Raw genomic sequence first — 27,166 nt, 5'->3', positions numbered from 1 at the left:
ATATTGAATCAACCATTGCTGCTCATGAAATACTCTGATTTTAATGCCTGTTGCATGCATGTATTCTTACAGGATGTACTACAGATCTAAATGATATTAAACCTACCCAGAGGTCAAGTTGTGTCTGAGTTTGATTTTCACGACAAAGATTGCTTGGTTTTCCAACCCTCGAGCAGCCCACGTACAGCTGGCCATGGGAAGTACCCGGCATTGCCGGGCGGGGCAAGGGAGGGGAGGAGGGGAGGAGGGGAGGAGGAAGGGGAGGGGAGGGGAACGGGGGGGGGAGGGGAGGAGAGGGGGGAGGGGAGGGAGGGGGAGGAGGAGAGGGGGGGAGGGGGGAGGGGGAGGGAGGAGGGGGAAGGGGGAGGGGGGAGGGGAGGGGGAGGGGGAGTGAAGGGGGAGGGGGAGTGGAGGGGGAGGGGGAGGTGAGGGGGGGAGGTGAGGGGAGGGGGGAGGTGAGGGGAGGGGGAGGTGAGGGGAGGGGGGAGGTGAGGGGAGGGGGGAGGGGGAAGGGAGGGGGAGGGGTGAAGGGAGGTGAGGGGGGAGGGGGAGGGGAGGGGGGAGAGGGAGGGGAGGAGGGAGAGGGAGGGAGGGGTGAGGGGAGGGGTGAGGGGAGGGGGGGAGTGGAAGGGGAGGTGGAGGGGGGAGTGGAGGGGAAAGGGGAGGGGTGAGGGGGAGGGAGTGGGGGAGCAGGAGGGGTTGAGGGAGGGGGAGGGGGGAGGGGTTGAGGGAGGGGAGGGGTGAGGGGGGAGGGGTTGAGGGAGGGGGAGGAGGCGAGGGGGGAGGGGAGGGGTGAGGGGGGAGGGGAGTGGGAGGTGGGAGGGGGAGGGGAGTGGGAGGTGGGAGGGGAGGGGGGAGGGGGGGAGGGGGGAGGGGGGAGGGGGAGGGGAGGGGGGAGGGGGGGAGGGGGGCTTTGCCCGGGTTGAATAAGAATAATACAAATATATGATGAAAAGAACATGTATATTTTAGAGCAATATCACAATACATTTCCTACATGACGTTTTGTCAATTATCAATTTCTCAAAACCTCTTGGTATACAACATTTCTGGTTTTCTTACTTGGTGCCAAGACATAAAGATTGCTTGGTTTTCCAACCCTCGAGCAGCCCACGTACAGCTGGCCATGGGAAGTACACGGCATTGCCGGACAGGGGAAGGGGGGGGAAGGGAGGGGAGGGGTAAGGGGAGGGGAACGGGGAGGAGGGGAGGAGGGGAGAAGAGGAGGGAGGGGGAGGAGGAGAGGGGAGGGGGGAGGGGGAAGGGGGAAGGAGGAGGAGAGGGGAGGGGGGAGGTGAGGGGGGAGGGGGGAGGGGAGGGGGAGGGGAGGTGAGGAGGTAGGAGGGAGGGGGAGGGAGAGGGGAGGTGAGGGGGGAGGGGATGGGGTGAGGAGAGGGGAGGGAGGAGGTGAGGGGGAGGGGAGGGGGAGGGGAGGGAGGAGGTGAGGGGGGAGGGGGAGGGGTGAGGGGAGGTGAGGGGGGAGGGGAGGGGGAGGGGTGAGGGGAGGGGTGAGGGGGGAGGGGAGGGGAGGTGGGAGGGGAGGGGAGGGGGGAGGGGAGGGGGGAGGGGAGGGGGGAGGGGGAGTGGAGGGGGAGGGGAGGGGGGGAGGGAGAGTGGAGGGGGAGGGGGAGTGGAGGGGGAGTGGGAGTGGGAGGGGGGAGGGGGAGGAGGGGGGAGGGGGAGGAGGGGGGAGGGGGGTGGAGGGGGAGGGGGAGGGGGTGGAGGGGGAGGGGTGGAGGGGGAGGGGTGGAGGGGGAGGGGGAGGGGGAGTGGGAGGGGAGGGGGAGTGGGATGGGATGGGAGGGGAGGAGGAGGGGAGGGGAGGGGGAGGGGAGGGGAGGGGAGGGGGAGGGGGAGGGGAGGGGGAGGGGGAGGGGAGGGGGAGTGGGAGTGGAGGGGGAGGGGAGGGGGGAGGGGGAGGGGGAGGGGGGAGAGGGGAGGGGGAGTGGGAGGGGGGAGGGGGAGTGGGAGGGGGGAGGGGGAGGGGGAGGGGAGGTGGAGGGGGGAGGGGGGAGGGGGTGGAGGGGGAGGGGGAGGGGGGGTGGAGGGGGAGGGGGGGTGGAGGGGGAGGGGGAGGGGGAGGGGGGGTGGAGGGGGAGGGGGAGGGGGTGGAGGGGGAGGGGGAGGGGGTGGAGGGGGAGGGGGAGGGGTGGAGGTGGAGGGGGAGGGGGGAGGAGGAGGGGGAGGGGGGAGGGGGAGGGGGGAGGGGGAGGGGGAGGGGGAGGGGGAGGGGGGGAGGGGGGAGGGGAAGGGGGGAGGGGGAGGGGAGGGGAGGGGAAGGAGGGGAGGGGGAGGGGAAGGGGGAGGTGAAGGGGGGAGGGGAGGGGGAGGGGAAGGGGGAGGTGAAGGGGGGAGGGGAGGGGAAGGGGGGAGGGGGAAGGGGGGAGGGGAGGGGGGAGGGGGAAGGGGGGAGGGAAGGGGGAGGGAAGGGGGAGGGGAGGGGAAGGAGGGGAGGGGAGGGGAGGGGGAGGGGAGGGGAGGGGAGGGGGGAGGGGAGGGGAGGGGAAGGGGGGAGGTGAAGGGGGGAGGGGAGGGGGAGGGGGAAGGGGGGAGGGGGAGGGGGAAGGGGGGAGGTGAAGGGGGAAGGGGAGGGGGAAGGGGAGGGGGAAGGGGGGAGGGGAGGGGGAAGGGGGGAGGGGGAGGGGAGAGGGGGAGGGGAGGGGAGGGGAGGGGAAGGAGGGGAGGGGAAGGGGGGAGGGGAAGGGGGAAGGGGGGAGGGGAAGGGGGTGAGGGTGAGGGGGAGGGGAGGGGGAGTGGGAGTGGGAGGGGGGAGGGGGGGGGGGAGGGGGAGGGGGGAGGGGGGGGAGGGGGAGGGGGGAGGGGGAGGGGGAGGGGGGGGGGAGGGGGAGGGGGGAGGGGGAGGGGGAGGGGGGAGGGAGGGGGAGGGGAGGGGTGGAGGGGGAGTGGGGAGGGGGAGGGGGAGGGGGAGGGGGAGGGGGGAGGAGGGGGAGGGGGAGGGGGAGGGGGAGGGGGAGGGGGGAGGAGGGGGAGGGGGAGGGGGAGGGGGGAGGGCGAGGGGGAGGGGGAGGGGGAGGGAAGGGGAAGAGGGGAGGGGAGGGGAGGGGAGGGGATGGGAAGGAGGGGAGGGGAACGGGGAGGGGAAGGGGGGAGGGGGAGGGGAGGGGAGGGGAAGGGGAGGGGAGGGAAGGGGGGAGGGGAAGGGGGGAGGTGGAGGGGAGGGGGGGAGGGGGGAGGGAGTGGGGGAGGGGGAGGGGTTGAGGGAGGGGGAGGGGTGAGGGGGAGGGGAGGGGTGAGGGGGGAGGGGAGGAAGAGGGTGGAGGGGAGGGGGGAGGGGAGGGGGAGTGGAGGGGGAGGGGGGAGGTGAAGGGGGGAGGGGAGGGGGAAGGGGGGAGGTGAAGGGGGGAGGGGAGGGGGGAAGGGGGGAGGGGAGGGGGAGGGGAGGGGGAAAGGGGGAGGGGAGGGGGAAGGGGGGAGGGGGAGGGGGAAGGGGGGAGGGGAGGGGGAGGGGAGGGGGAAAGGGGGAGGGGAGGGGGAAAGGGGGAGGGGAGGGGGAAGGGGGGAGGTGAAGGGGGGAGGGGAGGGGGAAGGGGGGAGGGGAGGGGGAAGGGGGGAGGGGAGGGGGAGGGGAGGGGGAAAGGGGGAGGGGAGGGGGGAAGGGGGGAAGGGGAGGTGGAGGGGGGAGGGGGAGGGGGGGAGGGGGAGGGGGGAGGGGGGAGGGGGGGAGGGGGGAGGGGGAAGGGGGGGAGGGGGGAGGGGGAGGGGGGAGGGGGGAGGGGGAGGGGGAGGGGAGGGGGAGGGGGGAGGGCGAGGGGGATGGGTGAGGGCGAGGGGGAGGGGGGAGGGCGAGGGGGAGGGGGGAGGGCGAGGGGGAGGGGGAGGGGGGAGGGCGAGGGGGAGGGGGAGGGCGAGGGGGAGGGGGGAGGGGAGTGGGAGGGGGGAGAGGGGGCTTCACCCGGGTTGAATAAGAATAATACAAATATATGATGAAAAGAACATGTATATTTTAGAGCAATATCACAGTACATTTCCTACATGACGTTTTGTCAATTTTCAATTTCTCAAACCTCTGGGTATACAACATTTCTGGTTTTCTTACTTGGTGCCAAGACATAAAGATTGTAGTGAAATTATACCAAGGTGAACCCAGGGTGTGCTCGCCACGGAAGGGGCGTCTATAAGACCCGGGACAACCGGGGCGCGCGGACACTCCAGCGGAACTCACTGTGACATAGTCCTGTAGTTTGAATGGTATGTACGCCCCTAAATGCTGCGCTGACTGTCCTCTCTGTAGGACCATTGTTATATTGAATCAACCATTGCTGCTCATGAAATACTCTGATTTTAATGCCTGTTGCATGCATGTATTCTTACAGGATGTACTACAGATCTAAATGATATTAAACCTACCCAGAGGTCAAGTTGTGTCTGAGTTTGATTTTCACGACAAAGATTGCTTGGTTTTCCAACCCTCGAGCAGCCCACGTACAGCTGGCCATGGGAAGTACCCGGCATTGCCGGGCGGGGCAAGGGAGGGGAGGAGGGGAGGAGGGGAGGAGGAAGGGGAGGGGAGGGGAACGGGGGGGGGAGGGGAGGAGAGGGGGGAGGGGAGGGAGGGGGAGGAGGAGAGGGGGGAGGGGGGAGGGGGAGGGAGGAGGGGGAAGGGGGAGGGGGGAGGGGAGGGGGAGGGGGAGTGAAGGGGGAGGGGGAGTGGAGGGGGAGGGGGAGGTGAGGGGGGGAGGTGAGGGGAGGGGGGAGGTGAGGGGAGGGGGAGGTGAGGGGAGGGGGGAGGTGAGGGGAGGGGGGAGGTGAGGGGAGGGGGGGAGGGGGGAAGGGAGGGGGAGGGGTGAAGGAGGTGAGGGGGGAGGGGGAGGGGAGGGGGAGAGGGAGGGGAGGAGGGAGAGGGAGGGAGGGGTGAGGGGAGGGGTGAGGGGAGGGGGGAGTGGAAGGGGAGGTGGAGGGGGGAGTGGAGGGGAAAGGGGAGGGGTGAGGGGGAGGGAGTGGGGGAGCAGGAGGGGTTGAGGGAGGGGGAGGGGGGAGGGGTTGAGGGAGGGGAGGGGTGAGGGGGGAGGGGTTGAGGGAGGGGGAGGAGGCGAGGGGGGAGGGGAGGGGTGAGGGGGGAGGGGAGTGGGAGGTGGGAGGGGGAGGGGAGTGGGAGGTGGGAGGGGAGGGGGGAGGGGGGAGGGGGGAGGGGGGAGGGGGAGGGGGGCTTTGCCCGGGTTGAATAAGAATAATACAAATATATGATGAAAAGAACATGTATATTTTAGAGCAATATCACAATACATTTCCTACATGGCGTTTTGTCAATTTTCAATTTCTCAAAACCTCTTGGTGTACAACATTTCTGGTTTTCTTACTTGGTGCCAAGACATAAAGATTGCTTGGTTTTCCAACCCTCGAGCAGCCCACGTACAGCTGGCCATGGGAAGTACCCGGCATTGCCGGGCGGGGCAAGGGAGTGGAGGAGGAAGGGGAGGGGAGGGGAACGGGGGGGGAGGGGAGGAGAGGGGGGAGGGGAGGGAGGGGGAGGAGGAGAGGGGAGGGGGGGAGGGAGGGGGAGGGGGTGAAGGGAGGTGAGGGGGGAGGTGAGGCGGGAGGGGTGAGGGGAGGGGGGAGGGGAGTGGAAGGGGAGGTGGAGGGGAGGAGGGGAGGTGGAGGGGAGGGGGGGAGGGGGAGGGAGTGGGGAGGGGGAGGGGTTGAGGGAGGGGGAGGGGGGAGGGGGAGGGGAGGGGTGAGGGGGAGGGGAGGAAGAGGGTGGAGGGGAGGGGGGAGGGGAGGGGGAGTGGAGGGGGAGGGGGGAGGTGAGGGGGAGGGGTGAGGTGAGGGGGAGGGGTGAAGGGAGGTGAGGGGGAGGGGGAGGTGAGGGGGGAGGGGGAGGTGAGGGGGGAGGGGGAGGTGAGGGGGGAGGGGGAGGGGAGGGGAGGGGGGAGGGGTGAGGGGAGGGGGGAGTGGAAGGGGAGGTGGAGGGGAGGGGGGTGAGGGGGAGGGAGTGGGGGAGGGGGAGGGAGTGGGGGAGGGGTTGGGGGAGGGAGTGGGGGGAGGGGTTGAGGGAGGGGGAGGGGTTGACGGAGGGGGAGGGGTTGACGGAGGGGGAGGGGTGAGGGGGAGTGGAGGGGTGAGGGGGAGGGGAGGGGGGAGGGGGAGGGGAGGGGGGAGGGGAGGGGGGAGGGGAGGGGAGGGGGAGGGGGGGCTTCGCCCGGATTGAATAAGAATAATACAAATATATGATGAAACTAGAACGGGCACTCGGTAGAGCGCATACCTTCGCCGCAGCTACTGTTCTGTACTTGGCATGGGAGTGTAGGGAACAGAACAACAAAAATACGATTTTGACCTTTTCGTGACCTTGACCTTGACCTTTGACCCGATTGCTCCCAAAATCTAATCAAATGTGTCCCGTATAATAACCAATCATCCCACCAAATTTCATGCAATTCGGTTGAATACTTTTTGAGTTATGCGAATAACATACACACACACACACACACAGACATACAAATAAATACACAGCGATCAAAACATAACCTTCCGCTTTTGCGAAGGTAAAGAACATGTATATTTTAGAGCAATATCACAGTACATTTCCTACATGGCGTTTTGTCAATTTTCTATTTCTCAAAACCTCTTGGTATACAACATTTCTGGTTTTCTTACTTGGTGCCAAGACATAAAGATTGCTTGGTTTTCCAACCCTCGAGCAGCCCACGTACAGCTGGCCATGGGAAGTACCCGGCATTGCCGGGCGGGGGAAGGGGGGGAGGAGGAAGGGGAGGGGAACGGGAGGGGAACGGGGGGGGAGGGGAACGGGGGGGAGGGGAGGGGAACGGGAGGGGTACGGGGGGAGGGGAGGGGTACGGGGGGGAGGGGAGGGGTACGGGGGGGAGGGGAGGGGTACGGGGGGGAGGGGAGGGGAACGGGGGGGGAGGGGAGGGGAACGGGGGGGGAGGGGAGGGGAACGGGGGGGAGGGGAGGGGAACGGGGGGGAGGGGAGGGGAACGGGGGGGGGAGGGGAACAGGGGGGGAGGGGAGGGGAACAGGGGGGGAGGGGAGGGGAACAGGGGGGGAGGGGAGGAGAGGGTGAGGGGGGGAGGGGAGGAGAGGGTGAGGGGGGGAGGGGAGGAGAGGGTGGGGAGGGGAGGAGAGGGTGGGGAGGGGAGAAGAGGGGGGGAGGGGAGAAGAGGGGGGGAGGGGAGAAGAGGGGGGAGGGGAGAAGGGGAGGGAGGGGAGGGGGGGTTTACGGCTAGCTTGGCAAGCGATAGCAGGATTTTTACTTTTATTTTTTACCTCAATGAGGGCTATATATATAGTCCGTGCTTGGAGCCTTCAAGTTCAACATAAAGTTTTTTTTTGAAAAATAATGCAGATGTATAACAATACACCAATGCAAGTTCAGAAATGAATGCAGATCCTTTACTTTGCGATACAAACGCAATTCCCGCCATTTCCACTCACGATCGAGGCCCTCCACAGTCGGCTTCTATCAGTTCGGCCGTGCCTCTTCTTCCTCCTACAACTTCGGCTCACTTCTTTCACTCAAAATGTACGAAATTCTGCCGCATGAAATTATGTAGAGGCCTCGTCGGGGGGATATAAGGTACATAAGGAAGGCGTTGTAACAGAAGAATCAAAATAAAAGTGGAAGAACATGAGGAAATGGGAGCTATTCTGGACCCACAGCCAAACCCGACAAACCATTGCAATACACCCCGAACGTCTGGCGTCGCCACAAACCACCATGGAATTGCAGGTGGCGCGGTTTTTTTAAACCATTGATATTAAAATAAAACGTAGCCTATAACCACCAGGATTTTATGCTGATTCCGAATCTGTGTCTAAAACTTTTCTCCGATGTGTAGTTCTTGAGTTATAAGCGGACATCCAGACAGACACACATATACACACACACACACACACAGACACTCCTCCTTTATATATAGAGATGGGAGCGAGACATGGGTCATGAATGTAGAGCAACAACGAAGGCTGGAAAGGGTGGAAATGCGAATGGTTCGGTAGATGTGTGGAGTATCGTTGAGAGAGTGGAAGACAAATGATGAATTGCGAAAGATGATGGGAATAGAGCCTGTGATTGATGCTGTGAAGAGGAACAGGTTGAGATGGTTTGCTCATGTGTTGAGGAAGAATGAAAGTGACTGGTTGAGAAGAGTGATGGAAATGAATGTAGAAGGAAGTTGAGGACGGGGAAGACCGAGAAAGACTTGGCTAAAGATGGTGGAAGAAGAAATGCGGGCAAGGGGGTTAACAAGGAGAAAAAAACAAACAAACACCTTTAGAGGCCATTTTTCCCTGCAAAGCAGGGGTTGGCCTTTTTCGGGAACCGTGGTTGTTGTTGTTTTTCGGTCCCCTTTTTGAAGCAATGTTTTACGGCCGGATACCCTTCCTGACGCCAACCCTTTTTGCCGCCTTTAACGACAAACAGGGAATTACCAGTGAACTGGTACTCAATTAGCCGACCTCGGAAGGATGACAGGCTGAGTCAACCCCCCTGGCGTTAATTCAGCAATCGACCGGGATTCGAACCCCGGATCCTTGGAATCCTAAGCCGGCACCCTAGCCGCTAGCCCAACACCAGGGTCAAATAGGAATATGCAGAAAATAGGGCAAAATGGAGAAGATTGTCATGGGGACCGCAAGGCTATCCCCCGCTCTAGCAGGGAAAATGGCCTTAAAATGCATGTTGTTGTTGTTGTTGTTCCAGCTCAGCGTGTCCCCACACAATTGTACATTCAAAATATCTGGTCATATTTTAAAATTGGATCTATCCTCAGAAAAGGTCGACATTTCAATTGGTGTGGAATAATAACACATTTTACTGAAACAATTACAAGCACCAATTACTAGCAACATTCCCATGTCCTTTCTGATAATTATAAAAATACAGGTTACAAAAGGTCTTAAGAAACTGGCTCTTGGTTGATCACCGGTCCCTTGAAAGCTACATGCTTCTTCCGGGGCCCATTTTGGCTGTGTGGTGTTCCTGTGCCCAGAGACCGCCTGGTTAACCCATGGTGATCACGCAGAACAAGATGTTTCAGATTGACAGCCAATGCTGCAGCTGTATGGTAAGAGTAGGGACAACAGAGAATGTGGACACTTTCGTTATCGTTGTTATTTAAAAAATCCAAAAATTAACAAACTACCAAACACCTGTTTGAACAGGACCACTCAGGCAGAACCCTCCATGAGAAGCCGTACACTGAGGCGGTTCTTATTACAATTATTCAAGAGGGAATTGTGCATTGACGTTATGTTTGCAACTGAAATGGATATGTTAGGGTGTACAGTTGTTCATGAGAGTTAGTGACGAGAGTATGTTCTACAGCGTGGCCTGAAAGTCTCTTTACCTCTACTCCATAAAGCATTCGCTCTTCGTGACTCCACGAATGCTGCACAAGATGTCTAAGAGGATTTAGTGATGAATCCATTGGTGCAAGGAAAATGATGGAGTGCATACAGATACAATGGCTGATTAATTATTGTAAGTACTGCACAATAAAACCTGTATATTAAAATCGTTTAAGAACAAATGTTTCAATGGGGCGGGGTAAAGCGACTTTCAGGCCACCCTGTACAAGACACCAATTTTGGGGTGAAAGTCCCTCCTCTCCCCCCAAAACCCCACAGGTGAGCCCGATAGGAAATGCTCTTGGTGTGAGGCGACTCCAGGATGACTCTTGGGCGCAACGTCACTGAGACAAATCACCCAGAATTCCAATGGATGTATGGATGGCTTTAGCAGGTCCATTTCTACCTCCTATCATATGCAAAATGACATTCAGCTGATAAACCATAATCTGAGCTTAAATTAAAATTATCAATGTTAACTCCATGTTATACACATGTACCTTAAATTGCCTAATCTCCCCTTGTTCCACCAGGGGGTATTCTCTCTCAGGGGTGATAGCATAGGCCAGCCTCTGAAAAGAAAAGGAAGAAAGATTTTATTCAATAAAATAGTCATACACACACATACACACACACGCACGCACACACACATGCATGCACACACATACACACACACATACACACACACACACACACACACACACACACACACACACACACACACCAAGATGGCGGCGAGGGAGGGTAGCAAATTACCACCTCCCTCTTACCTGGGACAGAAAGGACCAAGGGCCGTGCTGAATTCAACACTTTAGAAGGCAGCGAAGATCGAGCTAAAAATGCAGCTTCGGGTGGGAGGGGGGGGGGGGGTGAATGATGGCCGTACACAAGGCTCCTGCCTCCCTCTCGCCTGGGATGGAAAGGACCAAGGGCCACACAGAATACAACACTTTCAGAGGCAGCGAAGACCGTGCTGAAAACGCGGTTTTGTTGGGAACGAGGAACGCACAAAAAGCACTCGGTATCATGCCGTTTGACGTGTGTTTGCAATGCGGCCTGGCCATGCAGTTTGGCAGGATTTGTCGACCACATGCTGCCCAGAACGAAGACCTGAACTTTACCGACTCCCTCTTACTGAATTTCACCTACTGAGGACAAGAGAGGCAGAGTTACGGTGGGATCGAGGACCACGTCAAATACAGCGACTTCGATGGGAACGAGAGCCAGGCTGAGGGTGGCAGCTTGGGTGAGGCCGAGGGTGGCAGCTTGGGTGTGGCACCCAAAGTCGCACTGATCAACATGCATTTGGGAGGGAGTTGCAGCTGGTTTGGGTTTGCTAACTCCATCCCACTGAGGAAGGATGAGACCGAGAAGGAAGAGACCGATCAAACTAGGATGGAACTGCATGTGGAGATGACAACCGATGGCAGTGGTGCGCCATGTCCGAGCGGACAGGGGTGTCCCCAGGTGGGATTGGACGCACATGCGCGTACCCCAGAGGTTACATGGGAGGTTGCGTGGATTGACATGGTCGCTACTTCGGGAATGGATGGAGAAATAGAGCACTTTGTGCATTAGTTGTGGTTCTTTGCGGGGATGAATTGGGACCTGGGAAGACTTTGGGACCAGGGAAGGCTCCGTTCAGTCTTAGAGCTCGCGATTGTAGATGACGATCGGTGGCAGTGGCGCTTACACAAGCACACACACATGAATCTTGAGTACACGTTCGTGATTACACACATACACACATACACACATACACACACACACACACACACACACATACACACACACACACACACACACACACACACACAAACACACACACACACACACACACACACGCCCCACTTTGTTAATTGGATTCCAACCTGGTGGAAGGAGCCCGGTAGGATCACGAGCTTGTAGATGGCGTAACCTGGAACGAAGATCATGGAGGACGTCGCAATGCACCACCCCAGAAGGTTTGCCCACATGGGGAATGGGTACTCCTCATAGATCAATGGTTTCCACTTGATAATGCTGGTCATTACGACAAACTAGGAAATACAGGGTGAGATGGTTTCACAATCTGTATTGTCATGGTCTGCATGAGGTACAATGTGACAAACACGTGACATTTTCTATACAATGATGAAAATTTTAAATAAGGCCCATTAAACATGAGTAAACAAGAAAGAGCAATCAGAGATTGCAGACCCTCGCCAGGATGTGTTTTCAGTGGTTTTTAAGGCTTTTGTGTTAAAAACAAATATCACCTGAACGATGACGTCATCATTAATCTTTTTCTCCACCAATTTATCCCTAGATGACGCTCAATAAATTTCATCTTGATCGGATGAAGTTTTGTACTTGTCGAATTATGACGTCATAATGGAGGCACCTATGACATCATCATTAATCATCATTAATCATCATCATCATCATCATCATCTGTTGGTGTTTCCGACATCTCTCTCTGCTGCTCCTTTTGTCCTGTTACATCCTGATCCATTTTCTTTTTTTAGTATACAAGATCGAGGCTCGTGTAAGAGCCAACATTAATCACAAAAAGACAAACTGACACATAAAGATAAGATAAAGGGAAAGGGAGACAAGATAGGGAGAGAGAGGGAAGCACACAAGTACATCAGCAGAGAACAGGGACATCGGGAGATCTGTGGGAGGGAGAGGGCTTGGGGGGAGGAGGCATGGGAAGGGGGGTGGGGGTGGGTGAGGTATAAAACACATGGACACTGCTGGGACTTCCAGGAAAGAAGTCGGAATTTCAAAAAAGTGGATTTGGGGTGAATTCTCGGGGGTAGAAATTTAGTATCTTTTATTCCCTATGGAGAGTTCTTTACAATGAGCCATGTCTCAATTTTTCTATGCAGCGCTTTCGGAGATATAGATGAGCAAAGTTTTTCGCCTTTTCCAAGATGGCGGCCATACCACGTGACGCATGACGTCATAATTATAATTTAAAAATTCTACAGGTGGAGTTGCACCTCTGGTGAAAATTTCCTGTCAATCGGACTACCGGTTGCAGAGAAAATCATATTTATTCTGTGCAGACAAACAAACAAACAGACAAACAAACAAACAAACAAACAAACGGACTCAAATGTAATACCCTCTCCTCAGGCGAGGGTAATAATGGGTATGAAGAGGGACAATACCCTAACCACAGCCAGGAAAAATGGGTTGCTTTGCGACAGGTGTCGGTAAGATGAAAGCAGTGGTTAAAAAGATTTTTGAAGAAATTTTGGTGAAAATAATCCGGATATGAGAATTTTTCAAGTGATTGTTCACCATTGAGAGACTGGGCCAAAATCGATATAGAGCCTGAAAAGTTATGGACGAGTTATGGATGACCTGGTGGATGAGTTGGGTAGGTGACAAGAACAAGTCGATTACCAATTTTTAGCTTTGAGAAAATGGAGGGAGGAACGTAACGGAGCTGACACATGGAGGGAATTTCATAAAACAAGATGAAAGATGTACACAGTGGTGGAGATAGACACCGACTTTGGTCTGCGAAGGACCCGCAGGATGACCGATTTTGATGATCGTCCAAATTTGTTCATTGGGCCGAGTGAACGTATCCAAATTGGCAAGACAAAGGCTGACGCTGATAACAGTGGTGTTCATCCGGGGCTGAGAAAATGCAACACATCACAACTTTACTGGTGAGAAACAATTGGGATAAATAACTCCAACCATACACCTCCTCTTCACTCCAAAGTACCAATGAGGACCAAAACACCCTTTAAAGTGAGGAAAATGGGCATTGACAGGGAAAGGATCCTTGGGAAGAACAAGAAATCTGGCAGTAAGGGAAGGGGATTTGGGGATTTTGCAATGCTTTGTACATCTATTTAAATAACTCGTACTCATATTCCATGCCCTATACAGAGTGTTCCGTTGAAGGAGTTGTTTGGCTGTCGTTACTATCCTGGATCGAGAGCCATTCCGATGCAAAGATATTTATAGCAATTTAATTTAACGAGAAAACCTCCGCTTTCTTAAATAAATCTTAAAGAAAACTTAGATCACTTCTGCTTCCGGTTTTGCCGGCGAGGTTGTGTTTTTTCCAAGATCTCCACGCTATCAAAGTTGTTTGTTCCCGTTTGTATTTTTGTCAAAACTGTATTTTTCTTTTACGGTGTGTGTACCTACTGTGTGTCTCTAGGAAGATCTCGGTGTAAATCGTGCATACCTGTATAAAATCGTCGGTTATTTCCTGCCGTGTTTTTTAGATCTGGTATTTTAAGTTTCCTGCCTTGAGGCCTTGGCTTCTCTCAGCGGTTGTTTGTGGTCCATTTACTTGCGTTCTGTCACAGTTTTTTCCAGTCTGCTTTTCACCCCATACTTCCTGAACATCTTACCCTTTGCTTATAATCTTAATTTAAAAAATAATTGTTTTATACCTCGAACCACCCCCCCCCCCACCCCCACCTTCCCACGCCTCCTCCCCCCAAGCCCTCTCCCTCCCACAGATCTTCCAATGTCCCTGTTCTCTGCTGATGTACTTGTGTGCTTCCCTCTCCCTCCCACAGATCTCCCGATGTCCCTGTTATTTACTGTTGTACTTGTGTGCTTCCCTCTCCCTCCCACAGATCTCCCGATGTCCCTGTTCTCTGCTGATGTACTTGTGTGCTTCCCTCTCCCTCCCACAGATCTCCCGATGTCCCTGTTCTCTGCTGATGTACTTGTGTGCTTCCCTCTCCCTCCCACAGATCTCCCGATGTCCCTGTTCTCTGCTGATGTACTTATGTGCTTCCCCCTCCCTCCCACAGATCTCCCGATGTCCCTGTTCTCTGCTGATGTACTTGTGTGCTTCACTCTCCCTCCCACAGATCTCCCGATGTCCCCGTTCTCTGCTGATGTACTTGTGTGCTTCCCTCTCCCTCCCACAGATCTCCCGATGTCCCCGTTCTCTGCTGATGTACTTGTGTGCTTCCCTCTCCCTCCCACAGATCTCCCGATGTCTCCGTTCTCTGCTGATGTACTTGTGTGCTTCCCTCTCTCTCCCCATCTTGTCTCCCGCTCCCTTTATCTTATGTTTTATGTGTCCATTTATGTTTTTTGTGATTGATGTTAGCTCTTACACGAGCCTCGATCTTGTATACAAAAAAATAAATAAATAAAAAGCCAAATCATAAGCTTGGATCTCTAAATAAAGCAGCGTTTTGAATTCCGACTAAAAAAAAGCTGTGGCTTGCAGGAAAATGTGGATTTCAAACGATGTAAGTAAAGTAGAAAGATCCTTTGGCTTTGGTGTGAGTTTATTTATGATCATTTCTGGATAACACGAGCAAGTCCAAGTAACACTATATGTAATATAAATAACAAATCAAAATAAATGTTCCTTCCTGACTGCATAATAACTGCGATGCGAAATCAAAAACAGATTCATTCTTTGGCCTTGTTTTGCAGTTTACAACTCGCATCGGTTTGTGCGCACAAGTCGAGTCTCATGGAGGAGGCCCTCCCAAGAGTGGAAGATCACAGACTCGTGGGAGGTGAGTGAATGGCGCAGGGAATAACTTGTGTATAGCAATGCCGATGGAAGGTTGCAACGTGTATGCAATTGACAAAATGCCTTTTACATCTTATCATTACCTCCGTCACCAGGTGGATGGAGCTTGGTTTTACTCCTGCCTGTTTGTGAACAGGATACCTCAAAAAGTTGTCGACGGATTCGGGCAAAATTTGGTGGGCAGGTTGGGTGTGTGACGAGGAAGAATTGATTTTTGAATTTTTTTTGAAGAAGATCCGGATCTGAATTTGGACAAGATAATTATTTAAAGTTATTCTTCACCTTTCAGAGATGTGGACAAAAACGTCATATAGCATGATATTTCAAAAAGTTGTGGACGAGTTATGAATAAACTTGGTGGACGAGTTGGTTTGGTGAGAAGAACAAGCCGATTCGATTTTGGTTCAGGTCTGAATCCAGATCCGACCTATTAGTGAATACAAAACGTAAACTGTTCAGCCTGGTGGAGGTACGCACACTACCAAGTGCTGCTCTAGTTCTTGGATGTATCAGATCCAACACTCACTGCTATTGAGAACTAGAACGGCACTCAGAGAGCACACCACCACCTGGTGAACAGTTTACTTTTGTATCCCACTGATAGGCCGGATCTGGATTCGGACCTGAACCAAAGTCTAATCAGCTTGTTCTTGTCACCAAACCAACTCGTCCACCAAGTTTATTCATAACTCGTCCACAACTTTTTAAAATATCATGTTATATGTCGTTTTTGGCCCGATCTCCCAATGGTGAAGAATCACTTATAAAATTAAATAATTCTCATATACGAATCCATATTCAGATCTTCACCAAAATCGAATTGAATCGTCCTTGTCAAATACCCAACCTGTCCACCAAATGTCGTCCAAATCTGTCAACAACCTTTTGAGATATCCCGCTATGTATCGTTTTTGGCCATATCACTCAATGGTGAAGAATCACTTATAAAATTAAATAATTCTCATGTCCGAATCCATATTCAGATCTTCACCAAAATCGAATTGAATCGTCCTTGTCAGACACACAATCGTTCCACCAAGGTTCGTCCAAATCCGTCCACAACTTTTTAAAATATCATGTTATATGTCGTTTTTGGCCCGATCTCCCAATGGTGAAGAATCACTTATAAAATTAAATAATTCTCATGTACGAATCCATATTCAGATCTTCACCAAAATCGAATTGAATCGTCCTTGTCAAATACCCAACCTGTCCACCAAATGTCGTCCAAATCCGTCAACAACTTTTTGAGATATCCCGCTATGTATCGTTTTTGGCCATATCACTCAATGGTGAAGAATCACTTATAAAATTAAATAATTCTCATGTCCGAATCCATATTCAGATCTTCACCAAAATCGAATTGAATCGTCCTTGTCAGACACACAATCGTTCCACCAAGGTTCGTCCAAATCCGTCAACAACTTTTTGAGATATCCTGCTATGTTACGTTTTTGGCCCAATCTCCCAATGGTGAAGAATCATTTTTAAAATTATAGTAGCCGGATCCGAATCGGGATCTTCACCAAAATCGAAGCATTTCGTCCTTGTCACATACGCTACATCTCTGCCAAATTTCGTCCGAATCCGTCCTCAACTTTTTGAGATATCTTGTTCACAAACGGACAGACGGGGGTGAACACATAACCTCCATCCACCTTTGGTTGCGCAGGTGATTAGTCAAATTGATTGGGACCATTTATCCCAGAAAGAAGCATATAAGATAATGTGGCATTAAGTCCCCCCTAATTCATCCCCAAACCTATTGTTTATCCAAGTCTGCCTCTATCTTGGCCTTCAACTTTGCTGTTGGTGGCACCCACCCTCTCTCAACTGTTCCTTTTATCTTGTTGCATCTCCTGATCCATTCAGTCCACTAGTACTAGCTCTTCCATGAGCCTCGACTATGCAAAGAAATAAATAAATAAAATAAAATGAAAAAGGCATCCGATGATGTCTGGCAGTGTTCCTCCAAGAGAGATTAGTGTGCTTGTGTCACAGCAGATTTCGCTGGATCTTTGTATTGTGGTCCCAATCAAATCTGAATCATGTATAAGGTCAGCAATAATCATCTATTTCGATCCCCTAACTCCAACATGATCTCACCAAAAGACAGCAGGGGCTTAAAATCTTCCAGCAGACTCGCCAATAAAGTCCAGGCCTGAATCCCATCATTTTCTCAATGTCATCACTGAAACGATCCACACCTGCGGATATTAGTGCAGGCATTTCAATATTGATGCACATAATCCCAGCAATGATCTACTCGATCATGAACATGCAGAACGTCCTGACGATCTCTGTTTTCATGGTTCATGGAAATCAAAGCAAAGATACTATGACGATCAATAAATGGATCATAAATGATCAATACTGATCAAGATGTTTTGGAATAATCCACTTTTTCCAAAATGACTACCGACTTATCTTTGCACAAACTGAAAAGGAGGTGTTAAAAAGATAGCAAAATACCGTAAAACCAGGCCACTCCGATCGCTTCAATAAACACTCCAAACATGATGGATGTGCCAGCTGCAAAGTTGTCCAACAATGTGATCACGAAGATCCCTCCCTTCGGGAGGGAAACAACCAGGATTAATGACCGCACAAAAGAGATGTTTGAATTGTGAAGCAATGAAAAACGACGCAACGAATCAGAAAGATTTTGGACAACATTGGTCAGTGCATCATCTGAGCAACAAAAGCTTGCTAAGAGGCCATTTACAAAATGGCGTCCACTCCACATACAATCACCTTTCTCCAACCATTTTGATTTTGTCGTCACATCGATAGTGACGACACAAAGCATCGGGATTCAAATATACACAAATCAGGTACCTCACACAGGGAAAAAGCGATTCCACCTCAGGTGCATTCAATTTATGACTGGTACCGTATTCACCAAACAAGGTCATGAGGACAACGATCTCACAGAAACTGAAGCTTTAAAATTTGACCATTCGAGAATCTTTCAACAGTATACACAAAACATGTATGTGTGTGTGTGTTTGTGTGTGTATGTATGTGTGTATGTATGTATGTATGTATGTATGTATGTATATATATATTGTTTCGGTTTTGTGTTTTTACAAATAAAGGTTAATTTCCCCCTCATAGCTTAGTCACACTACAACATGTATCCTTGTTTAAGCTCAGTTATTTCTTAGTAAGTGTAAGCGTAGACCTTTCCTATGTGTAGTTTTGCGTTGAGTAGAATAATGAGAGTTAGGTCTCCTTCCAATGCTTTATGCCGCCTCGATGCTTTGAGTTTTGGCGCAAATTACCACGAGGCCGGCCTGACAAGTCGAGGCAGGCCGAAGGAAGGCGGGACAGGAGAAGTGGGAGTGACCGGTAAGCACGAGCCGCCAACCAGGGCTCGAGGGGAGTGGCTTAGCACTGCGGAAAAGGGCGTGGTTTGGAACATTCGAGGCAGGCCAGGGCATGGCAATATAACCCTGTGCCCAAAGCCCCCACCTTAGGGTGGTCCAAAAATGCAAACAAAATCACTTTTTTATCTGGATTTTGATGCTCTATTGGATTATTGTTAGAAATGGTCTAAATCATGCACCCAAAAAATATTTTGCATCTGAGTCATCTATAAACTCAGACACACTCAACATATAAATTTGTCATTTTGGTCAATTTTAATGACTTACAAAGACTTTAGAAATATTTTTTTCCTAAATAATGTCATTGATGGTACATACCCCTGTGAAGTCCTCATGGTCGAAACATGAGTCAGACATGTATGAACATGTTTCAAACATGTTTCAAGCATTGTCAAACATGTTTCGACCATGATGATTTCACACTCACAGGCGCAAGCGCATGCAAAAAGTCATGAACCACAAAATGGCTTAGTACAATAGTGCATGTACTTTTTCCACCTGGGTTGCAATTGGATTGTTCTCATTTAGCCAAATTTGGTGAAAAACGCCATATTTCAATTGAAGTGTGTATGAGTTTCTAGATGGAATCAAGCGAAAATATTTGGTGGGTGAATGTTTTAGACCATTTCTAACAATAATCCAGTAGAGCATCAAAATCGGAGAGATCGATGTTTTTTGGACCACCCTACCCCACCTGGGTTCTGAGGAGAGGTGCGCTGTACAAGTGAGTAGTTCTGAGGAGAGGTGCGCTGAACGGGTTAAGAGCGCTGAGAGTGCGCGGTGTTGGATTGAGTTACAAGTTGGGTTCGCGGTTGAGCTTGAGTCAGATCCTCCATTGAGTTACGAGAGTGAAAGCGCGCCGTTGTATAAATCGCACTGTGAAGGGCAGCCGTGTCGGGCTACAGAGACGCGCGTATATTTTCCCGCCTGCCTGCCTTTGTTTGAGATACACGCTGCGAGGATCCCTCCCGCCTGCCTGCCTGCCTTCGTCGAGGGACGTGCTGTGACCGGCAGAGGGCCACGCCGGGTGAGCTGTTCCTGAACGACAAAGCCGGCACGTTCAGCGCATGAACATTCCTTCCTTCATCCCCCTGTGAGTGTGAATGGGCCCATTGTTTGGGTGATCAGCTAAGACTGTATAAGATCTGCCCTGTGTCTCTGTTCTTCTACCGATCATTGTAAATAATAATTATTAAACCTGTTATTTCTTTGATTTTACCGCTTTTGTGTTTTCCATCATTGACTTAGCGTGGTACGAAGTATATCGCTCTAATCGGGTTCCAATCACAAGGTAATAGCACGGACCACGTGGTGCGCCATCCGCTCGGGTGCACTCAAATTACGCGTGGTTTGTGCGAGACTTGATCCCCACTTCTGCAGCGGCGGGGGAACTTAGGTACGTGCGAACATTGTCCCAAAACCCTGTCCCGCGTCTGACCGGAAGTGGCGACTCAAGTCTCGTGGTTGCGATGACCCAAGGAGAACAAGGGGCTTAATCTCCCCTTGGTTAGGGAACGGGGTCGTGCGAAACCGTAACATTTGGTGTCCGGGAGTGTATATATATATATATATATATATATATATATATATATTTATATATATATATATATATATATATATATATATATATATACTGTACTATACTAGCTTGGCTCGGCTCGCTACGCTCGCCTCACCAAGCGTCTTTACTGAGGAACGGGCTTACTTTAGCTGAGGCTAATGACTGTACCTGAGTTGCTGTGTTGTCATGATTTACACCAATCATAATACAAACAATTATTTTGCACAAATGCATTTGTTGTGTTTGTGATATTACATTTTTATAGGCAATTTAGGTTGAATGTTTTTTTTTTCAAGAAAGAACCCCTCAGCACATACCTCGGGGAGGAGTAGGTGCAGACTGGAAGTTTGGGACGATTACACCTCACCACCACGTAATTCAAAACACCTCACCAAGTAATTAAAAACACCTGACCACCAAGTAATTTAAAACACCTCACCACCAAGTAATTTAAAACACCTCACAGCCACGAAAGTAAAAACACCTTACCACCACGAAATTAAAAACACCTCACAGCCATAAAACAAGTAATAAAAACACCTCACAGCCACGAAATTAAAAACACCTCACCACCACGAAATTAAAAACACCTCACAGCCATAAAACACATAATAAAACACCTCACCACCACGAAATGAAAAACACCTCACCACCACAAAATTGAAAACACCTCACCACCACAAAATTAAAAACACCTCACAGCCATAAAACACGTAATAAAAACATATCACCACCACATAATTCAAAATACCTCACCACCACGTTATTAAAAACACTTCACAACCACGGAAACAAAAGTTTGAGGGAGTTGTTAAGTGACAACACAGACACTGCCCAGATATGTAAATATATAGATAAATGACTGTACCCGAGTTGCCGTTTTGTCATGGTTTAAACCAATCATAATTCAAACAATTATTTTGCACAAATGTATTTGTAATATACGTTATATTACTTTTTTTAAATAAACAATTGAAGTTGAAAAAAAAAAAATTCCCCCCCCAAAATTTTTTTAAAAATTGGAAAATTTTTCAAAAACAATACCTTTAGGACATACCGACGGGAGAGATATGTGCATACCAGAAGTTTGGTACGATTTCACAAAAGTTTGAGAATGTAGTTCAGTGACAAGACAACACAACACAAGACAACACAGGACAGACGCTGCACAGATATATATATATATATATAAGATATATATATATATATATATATATATATATATATATATATATATATATATATATATATATATACATATATTGTTACGGACCGCGGATAAGGATGTTGATTTGCCGAGCGGATGGCACCGCGGCCGAACAGTTACCCCGACTAACCCGATTCCCGAACGTTGGCCGGATCGCGCCACAGATATTCAATAGGGAAAAGACAAAGGCGACACGGATGTGAAGAAGAAGAAGAAGACAGAAAGGTTGGCAATACTACTAAATTTATTCCTATTATATACACGCTCAAAGTAACCAAGGAGAAGGAAGGATAATAAAATAATATACAGAAGAATCAGAGACACAGTGCAATTATTAACTTATACAAGCTTAATTAATACCCAGGGACAAGACACACAGAACAAACTCACGTACACAAAAGGATGGAAAGGCAGGAGGTGGATGGCTGGAGGGAGAGGAAGGTCCAACGGGTCCTGCAGCACGATCGGCGCGTTTCGCAGCCGCCGTTCCTTCCTTCGCGGCCCTGCTCAAAACTGCCGTCCAGGCCCCAAGCCGCTGTTGTTGCTGCTGCTGCTCCGGCTGTGTGGACGTCACGTGCTCTTTTCAGGACTCGTCTCTCTCGTCTTGTCAAAGCTCATCTGCTTCTGTAAAAGCTCATCTGGTCCAACCACTTCTGTAAAAGCTCATCTGGTCCAACCACTTCTGTAAAAGCTCAACTGGTCCAACCACTCAACTCAACAACAACTCAACAACTTGCACGTCTCCCTGTCCAACAACTCAACTCAACCACAACTCAACAACTTGCACGTCTCCCTGTCCAACAACTACTCGGTTCTTGCGCGCGCGCTTTTATAGCACCTCAGGCGATCAAGCCGCCGGCCTTTAGGACACGCCCATCGGTCAGCTCGCCTCGGCCCTGATTGGTCGGCACGGCCCTCTGGCTCCGCCCTTGATGACCATGGGCGGGCACGCCCTTCTTCCCCGAGCTGAGCACATGCTTAATGGCGGCTTTGGGGCGAAATCAGCAACCCACCGCTGTAACAAACCTGGCAAACTGCCCAGTGCGGTTGGCAATGGAGACTTGGAGGGGATGTAGCTGGAAATGGAGATTTTGGGAATGGGAATGAACGGGGATCTATCTTGTTTCACTTGGTGCAATGGAGTGTCATCTTAATGGAAGACAAGGCCTTACCCTAATACACATAATAAAGATATAACTATCAACAAGGGGGAAATCTATGATTGGCTGACGTGATTGTTTATGACCTAATTATGGGACGCCCTTTGACCTTTATACATAACTGGAGTAAGGAGGGTCCAGAATAAAGCACTAATAATAAAAAACACATTAAAAAAACACAGTCCTCATATCCACAACACTGCACCCTCCTCCTCTTAGGCACGTCCCGGGCCTATAACTTTAACTTAGTGTGACACGTTGGTGTAGTTCCCTCTACTTTTAACCTGACCCTGAGTGCGACAGTTTTAAAACATAAATAAATATGTCCCGCTGCTCCATTGCACCCTGCCTAACAGATTCACGCCCACAGCTAACCGAATTGCGGAATGGTCTTCAAACTATACAATGACGGTGGGGAGCATTATTTACAATGGCTCTGCTTTTATTTACAAAACTAACCCAGGACCTGTGATTGTTCTTTTGGGGGGGAGAGACAGTCTGCTCTGCATCAACGCACCATGAAAGCACCCAAAACGCACCAACACACCCTCAAGCACCAATCGGTGCACAGTCATCATTGTTCATCAATAAAAATAAAAACAACAACCCCTAACCCTGCTGGTGGTCTCTTGCTCTTCGGCTCCCTCTGCTGGCTATTTGCTTTCTTCCAGATGTTGTCATTTTCTTTTGCTGGCAGCCGATTTGTATTACAACTCGCAAAAAACGTGTCCATTTTTATTTTATTTATGGCCCACAGGGCCGACTAGTGTGGTTCACCTGTGGGGCATCGGTGCCCTGTGATCAAGGTCCGCCTGCAAGATCTCGGGCCTTCATGGCCGGTGCCAGCAGAGGGGCCATGCCCCAACCCACGGGGTCCATAAGTGGTGCTCGGCCACAGACATGTGGTCCATAATGTGGTGCATCGATGCAGACAGCTGGTTCTGGGAGTTCCGGGCGCACAATGGCGGACTCACGCACACTCCCCTCGGCGCCCAGTGGCGCACAGGTCCTCATGTGGGAGACAAAGGGGGGGAAAGACAGATGAGCGAGGGGTAAGGTCACAAGGGTACACATAAATAAGGCAATGCAAGGTGAAGTGCGTACGGAGAGCGAAGTGAGAAAGCTCGTCCCTACCGTACGTCACCCCCCCTGTCACCTACACTACCCTTGCCCTTACCCCATATGTACAACAACCTACACCTTTACAAATTCGTCACTACTGTCACGTCTTCCCCATATTTCTTCTCTACCAAATTCGTCTCCACAATCCCTCTAACCAAAATTTGCCATCACCCAATTCATCATCAATCCTCATAAGGAGGCAGAGATGGAACATCAGCACAATGTCACACCCACGTCATGATGCGTCTCACAATCCAAACATTTGCATCAAAAATAATTAAAACAACCTGGCATGGTGTGGAGGTACGTCATCTCAGGTGAGTGGATGCAGATGGTGCGAGGAGATTTTCATCCTAACTACTTTCTAAATGACATTAACACACTTTACACTACCCGGGGTCTTTCCCTGCAAAACCATTGGCAATCTTACTCTATGTGGTTTTAAAAACCAATTCCCATTGACCAAACTGTGGTGCTTCTCAATTTGGGGTCTCACTCCCTCGATTCATCTCCCTGTGCCCTTGCACAATTTCTGGGCTGGGTCGTGCAGCTCTCCCAGCAGGTCTACCCACCTGCGCACCTCCACCACTGTAGTTGCCTCCGAGCTTACCTGCTCCTTACCTAACCTATCTAACTGGGGAAGGCCCCTCCTGGCTCTGTCACCCCTCGGTGCCCTCTGGCACTGGGCTACCCGGGTCCGTCCTCCCGATCCTTGGGCCCCATCCACAACAACTCTACCGGCTCCCAGAGCCCACCTGCGGCCTCAACTGGCCGACATCCTCACAGTGGTGGAGTGCCCAAACCAACTACACACACTAACAGGCTACACGCCCAGCCATTTCCACAACACTAATGCACCCATCCAAATGCCATTCTCTCACCCGCACCACAGATGCCAATATCCAACCACAATTTACCTATACCCTCTACCTAACACTTACACTACCCTCCCTGGGTATTCGTGATGGGGGTCCATCCTTCCCCCATTCACACCTTCGCACCATCCACTCCACTCCACAGTTTCCCCCATACTCACTCCACGACCATCCATTCCAATACTCCATATATTCCACACTCCATGTATTCCACACTCCATGTATTTCACACGACCATTCTCCATACACCTGTTGTTGCACACCTGTGCAATCACACCTGGTGCCACCTGCACCCTCCTTCCTTCCTGGACCATTTGTTCAACACAACACACATCACCATCACTCCCTCATACACTGCTCCATCCACCTGTCCAGTTGCACACCTGTGCAATCACACCTTTTAACCACACACTTTTCACAATACACTTCTGAATACACCTCCAACACTCACACGGCATCATCTAATCTACCTGTTGCCCTGCTAACTTAGTGCTCCCCGTCTTCCCTTTAAACTAAGCACATACCACATCATTATCATCCAAACTAACCTACCTGCGTCCCCACTACAGGTATCATTGTCACTACCTAATCTTACCGTTACCTAAGGTCATCTTCTAGGTCCCTACACATTATCCAAACCCTCCCTCGGCGAGCTTACACTGCCATAAACCCCATAAAACTAGTGCTCCTTTGCCCCCGCCTGTGAGAGATGGCAGAGTTGCCATCCCACCACATCGGGCATCTTCCACTACCAATTTTGCACACCAAATTCAACCAATCAAAAATTTGCTATCCCAAAATTTCGAATCCAAAAACACTATCAGTATCATCATCATCACAGTCCGCTTTATCTGAGCCTCGGTGTGTCGTCACATCATTAAAACTCGGCTTCGCAAAGCCGAGCAATGAATTCGGGTGGTTTGGTCGCCTGTAGTTGGATCCGTCCGGCATTCACGACTCTGGGGAGGAGGCATGCTCGGGCCGAGGTTCCACGCATCATCGCGGCTCGGTACCTTGCGGTCCCGGGCCCGATGGCTGAGGCTCGCCCGGTCGGAACCCCGTCCCCACCAGGGGGCACCGTTCCGCTTCCTCCCACTCGCCCTTGAACCGGACCGGTCGCCTCGCCCGACAAGGCCCGGACTCGACCGTGCGGGGCGGGGCCAAGCCCGAATCGGCAACGACGCTTCGAAGAGAAGCGACGCAGTATCGATCCGCGCCGGGCCTGGCATCCAACAAAGTGCACCGCGCCCCGAGTGCTCGCATCGGCTATCCGTCGCCCTAAACGCTGACCCGTTCAATGTCGATGCTTCACTTGCATACGCGACCCGTTTCACACTCACAAAACCTGGCGTTCCAACGCCGTCCGTACATTCCACCAACGCACTCCCTGTTACACACCACACCTCTCGCGCACACTCTTGCGCACACTCGCCGTTCGCACACCTCGGTCCACACCTCTCCTCCGTTACGTCCTCCGTAACACTCACCATGGGCGTGCACTCTTGCATCCACCCACTACCGCGCTCCGATGTGCTCCCTCGCACTCGCGCTACCACCAACTCAGGTGTGCTTTCTCACACACGTTCCACCACCACCTTACTCTCCGTGTCACACTCACCCTCACACGTACACTCCGTATTGCTCTCACTCGCTGTGTCACACTCCGTACACCCCGACGTGCATTCTCGCTCGCACTCGGTATCACTCTCGCGCTTCGTAACACGCTCACCCCTTGACGCACACTTTTTTTTCACACGCGTGCCATTTCCACTCACACGGGACCCTTCACCAACGCCCGGGTGCCATATTGACCCCAATCGCGCGACAATTCTTTTGTCGCCAAACATCCTTCTACAAAATCTCCCGGCACCACATGCAGCCCGTCTCACCTTCGGGGTTCTTCTTCCTCCCTGCACCAAAACCTGCACATCTTTATAAGGATTAGCAAGTACGGCATCAGGATGTGCATTTAGATTTTGAGCAATTTCCATTCCTTCCTCCGATTGTTGCTCTTTTAAGTCCCCGGTCTCTCCAATTTCAACTATACCCATAATTTCTTTGTTCACCTCGACGACCGCTGGCTTTAATAAAATCCCCTCTACCTCAGCGGTCGCCGGCTGCCCCAAACCCCGTGTCGCGATTTCTACCCCCGTCATTTTACCCGCGCTTTCCTCCGCTTCGCTCAACCAGCGCTTCTCGACCCGCGTTACCTCCTCATGCACCCCTGGGCACCTGCTTGCTCAACCCGTGGTCTCTGTCCCTCTCCACTTCCCTTACTTCATATGCGACTCTGTCCCTCGCCAGTCCCTCATTTACTTCTTTGGCCTGGGCAGTTATGTCCTTCAATTCATCCCCTTTTATTCTATTACAACACCCTTCAATTAGATTTCCCAATTTTTCTCTCTGAGCCCTCTTTTCGTCCCTCATTTGGCCCCTCAATCGCTCACTATTAGCCCTCGCTCTGTCTCCCATTTCTTTCATTTCCCTGCTAAATTTCTTCCTTTCTTCCCTCTGCCCGGCCATGTATGCCAGGCATTGTGTCATGAATAGGCCCCAGTCTGTTGGCACCGCGGGCTCGGCTGCCGCGCGCTCGTACGAGGCGCCATTTTGCGCCTCTTCAACCACGTGCGCGAGAGCGCCATTTTGGGCGCCTGATACTTCCTCAACCACCTCCTCATTGCCCTCCTCCATTTCTTCCCTCTGATCCTGGGTTACCCCTAACCCCTCCTCTAGTTCCCCCACCGGCATCCGATCGCCTTGACTAGCCATGGCGCGATTTCAAAATTCGGGTTTTTCTTTAAAACAAATTTCAGCAGCTTGTAATTTTGAGCACGTTAAGCGCGCTTCGGGTCTGACCCCGCTCCCGACACCAATTGTTACTGCCAATAGTACAATTGGTGTCCAAAATTTGGGCTAAATAAATTTAGTCCCAGGTTCGAATCCCACTCCTGACACCAATTGTTACGGACCGCGGATAAGGATGTTGATTTGCCGAGCGGATGGC

At 51.7% G+C, this 27,166-nt stretch overlaps 1 protein-coding gene across 1 annotated transcript in view; it reads right to left on the bottom strand.

Moving 5' to 3' along the window:
- Nucleotides 1-8,557: 8,557 nt before the first annotated feature.
- Nucleotides 8,558-27,166, bottom strand: part of LOC137434762 (sodium-dependent noradrenaline transporter-like) — a 179,667-nt gene continuing 161,058 nt past the window's right edge. Inside the window, exons 10-14 of the mRNA XM_068127875.2 lie at nt 17,321-17,420; nt 16,955-17,055; nt 11,199-11,366; nt 9,828-9,899; nt 8,558-9,037 (exon numbers count right to left, since the gene is read on the bottom strand). Coding sequence (XP_067983976.1) covers nt 9,014-9,037; nt 9,828-9,899; nt 11,199-11,366; nt 16,955-17,055; nt 17,321-17,420 — 465 coding nt within the window. The 3' untranslated portion in view covers nt 8,558-9,013. The remainder of the gene's footprint in view (nt 9,038-9,827; nt 9,900-11,198; nt 11,367-16,954; nt 17,056-17,320; nt 17,421-27,166) is intronic.

The sequence above is a fragment of the Myxine glutinosa genome, chromosome 9, assembly GCF_964187855.1.
Source record: "Myxine glutinosa chromosome 9, kmMyxGlut1.1, whole genome shotgun sequence".
NCBI lineage: Eukaryota > Metazoa > Chordata > Myxini > Myxiniformes > Myxinidae > Myxine > Myxine glutinosa.
This window is presented reverse-complemented; position numbering and strand designations above follow the sequence as displayed.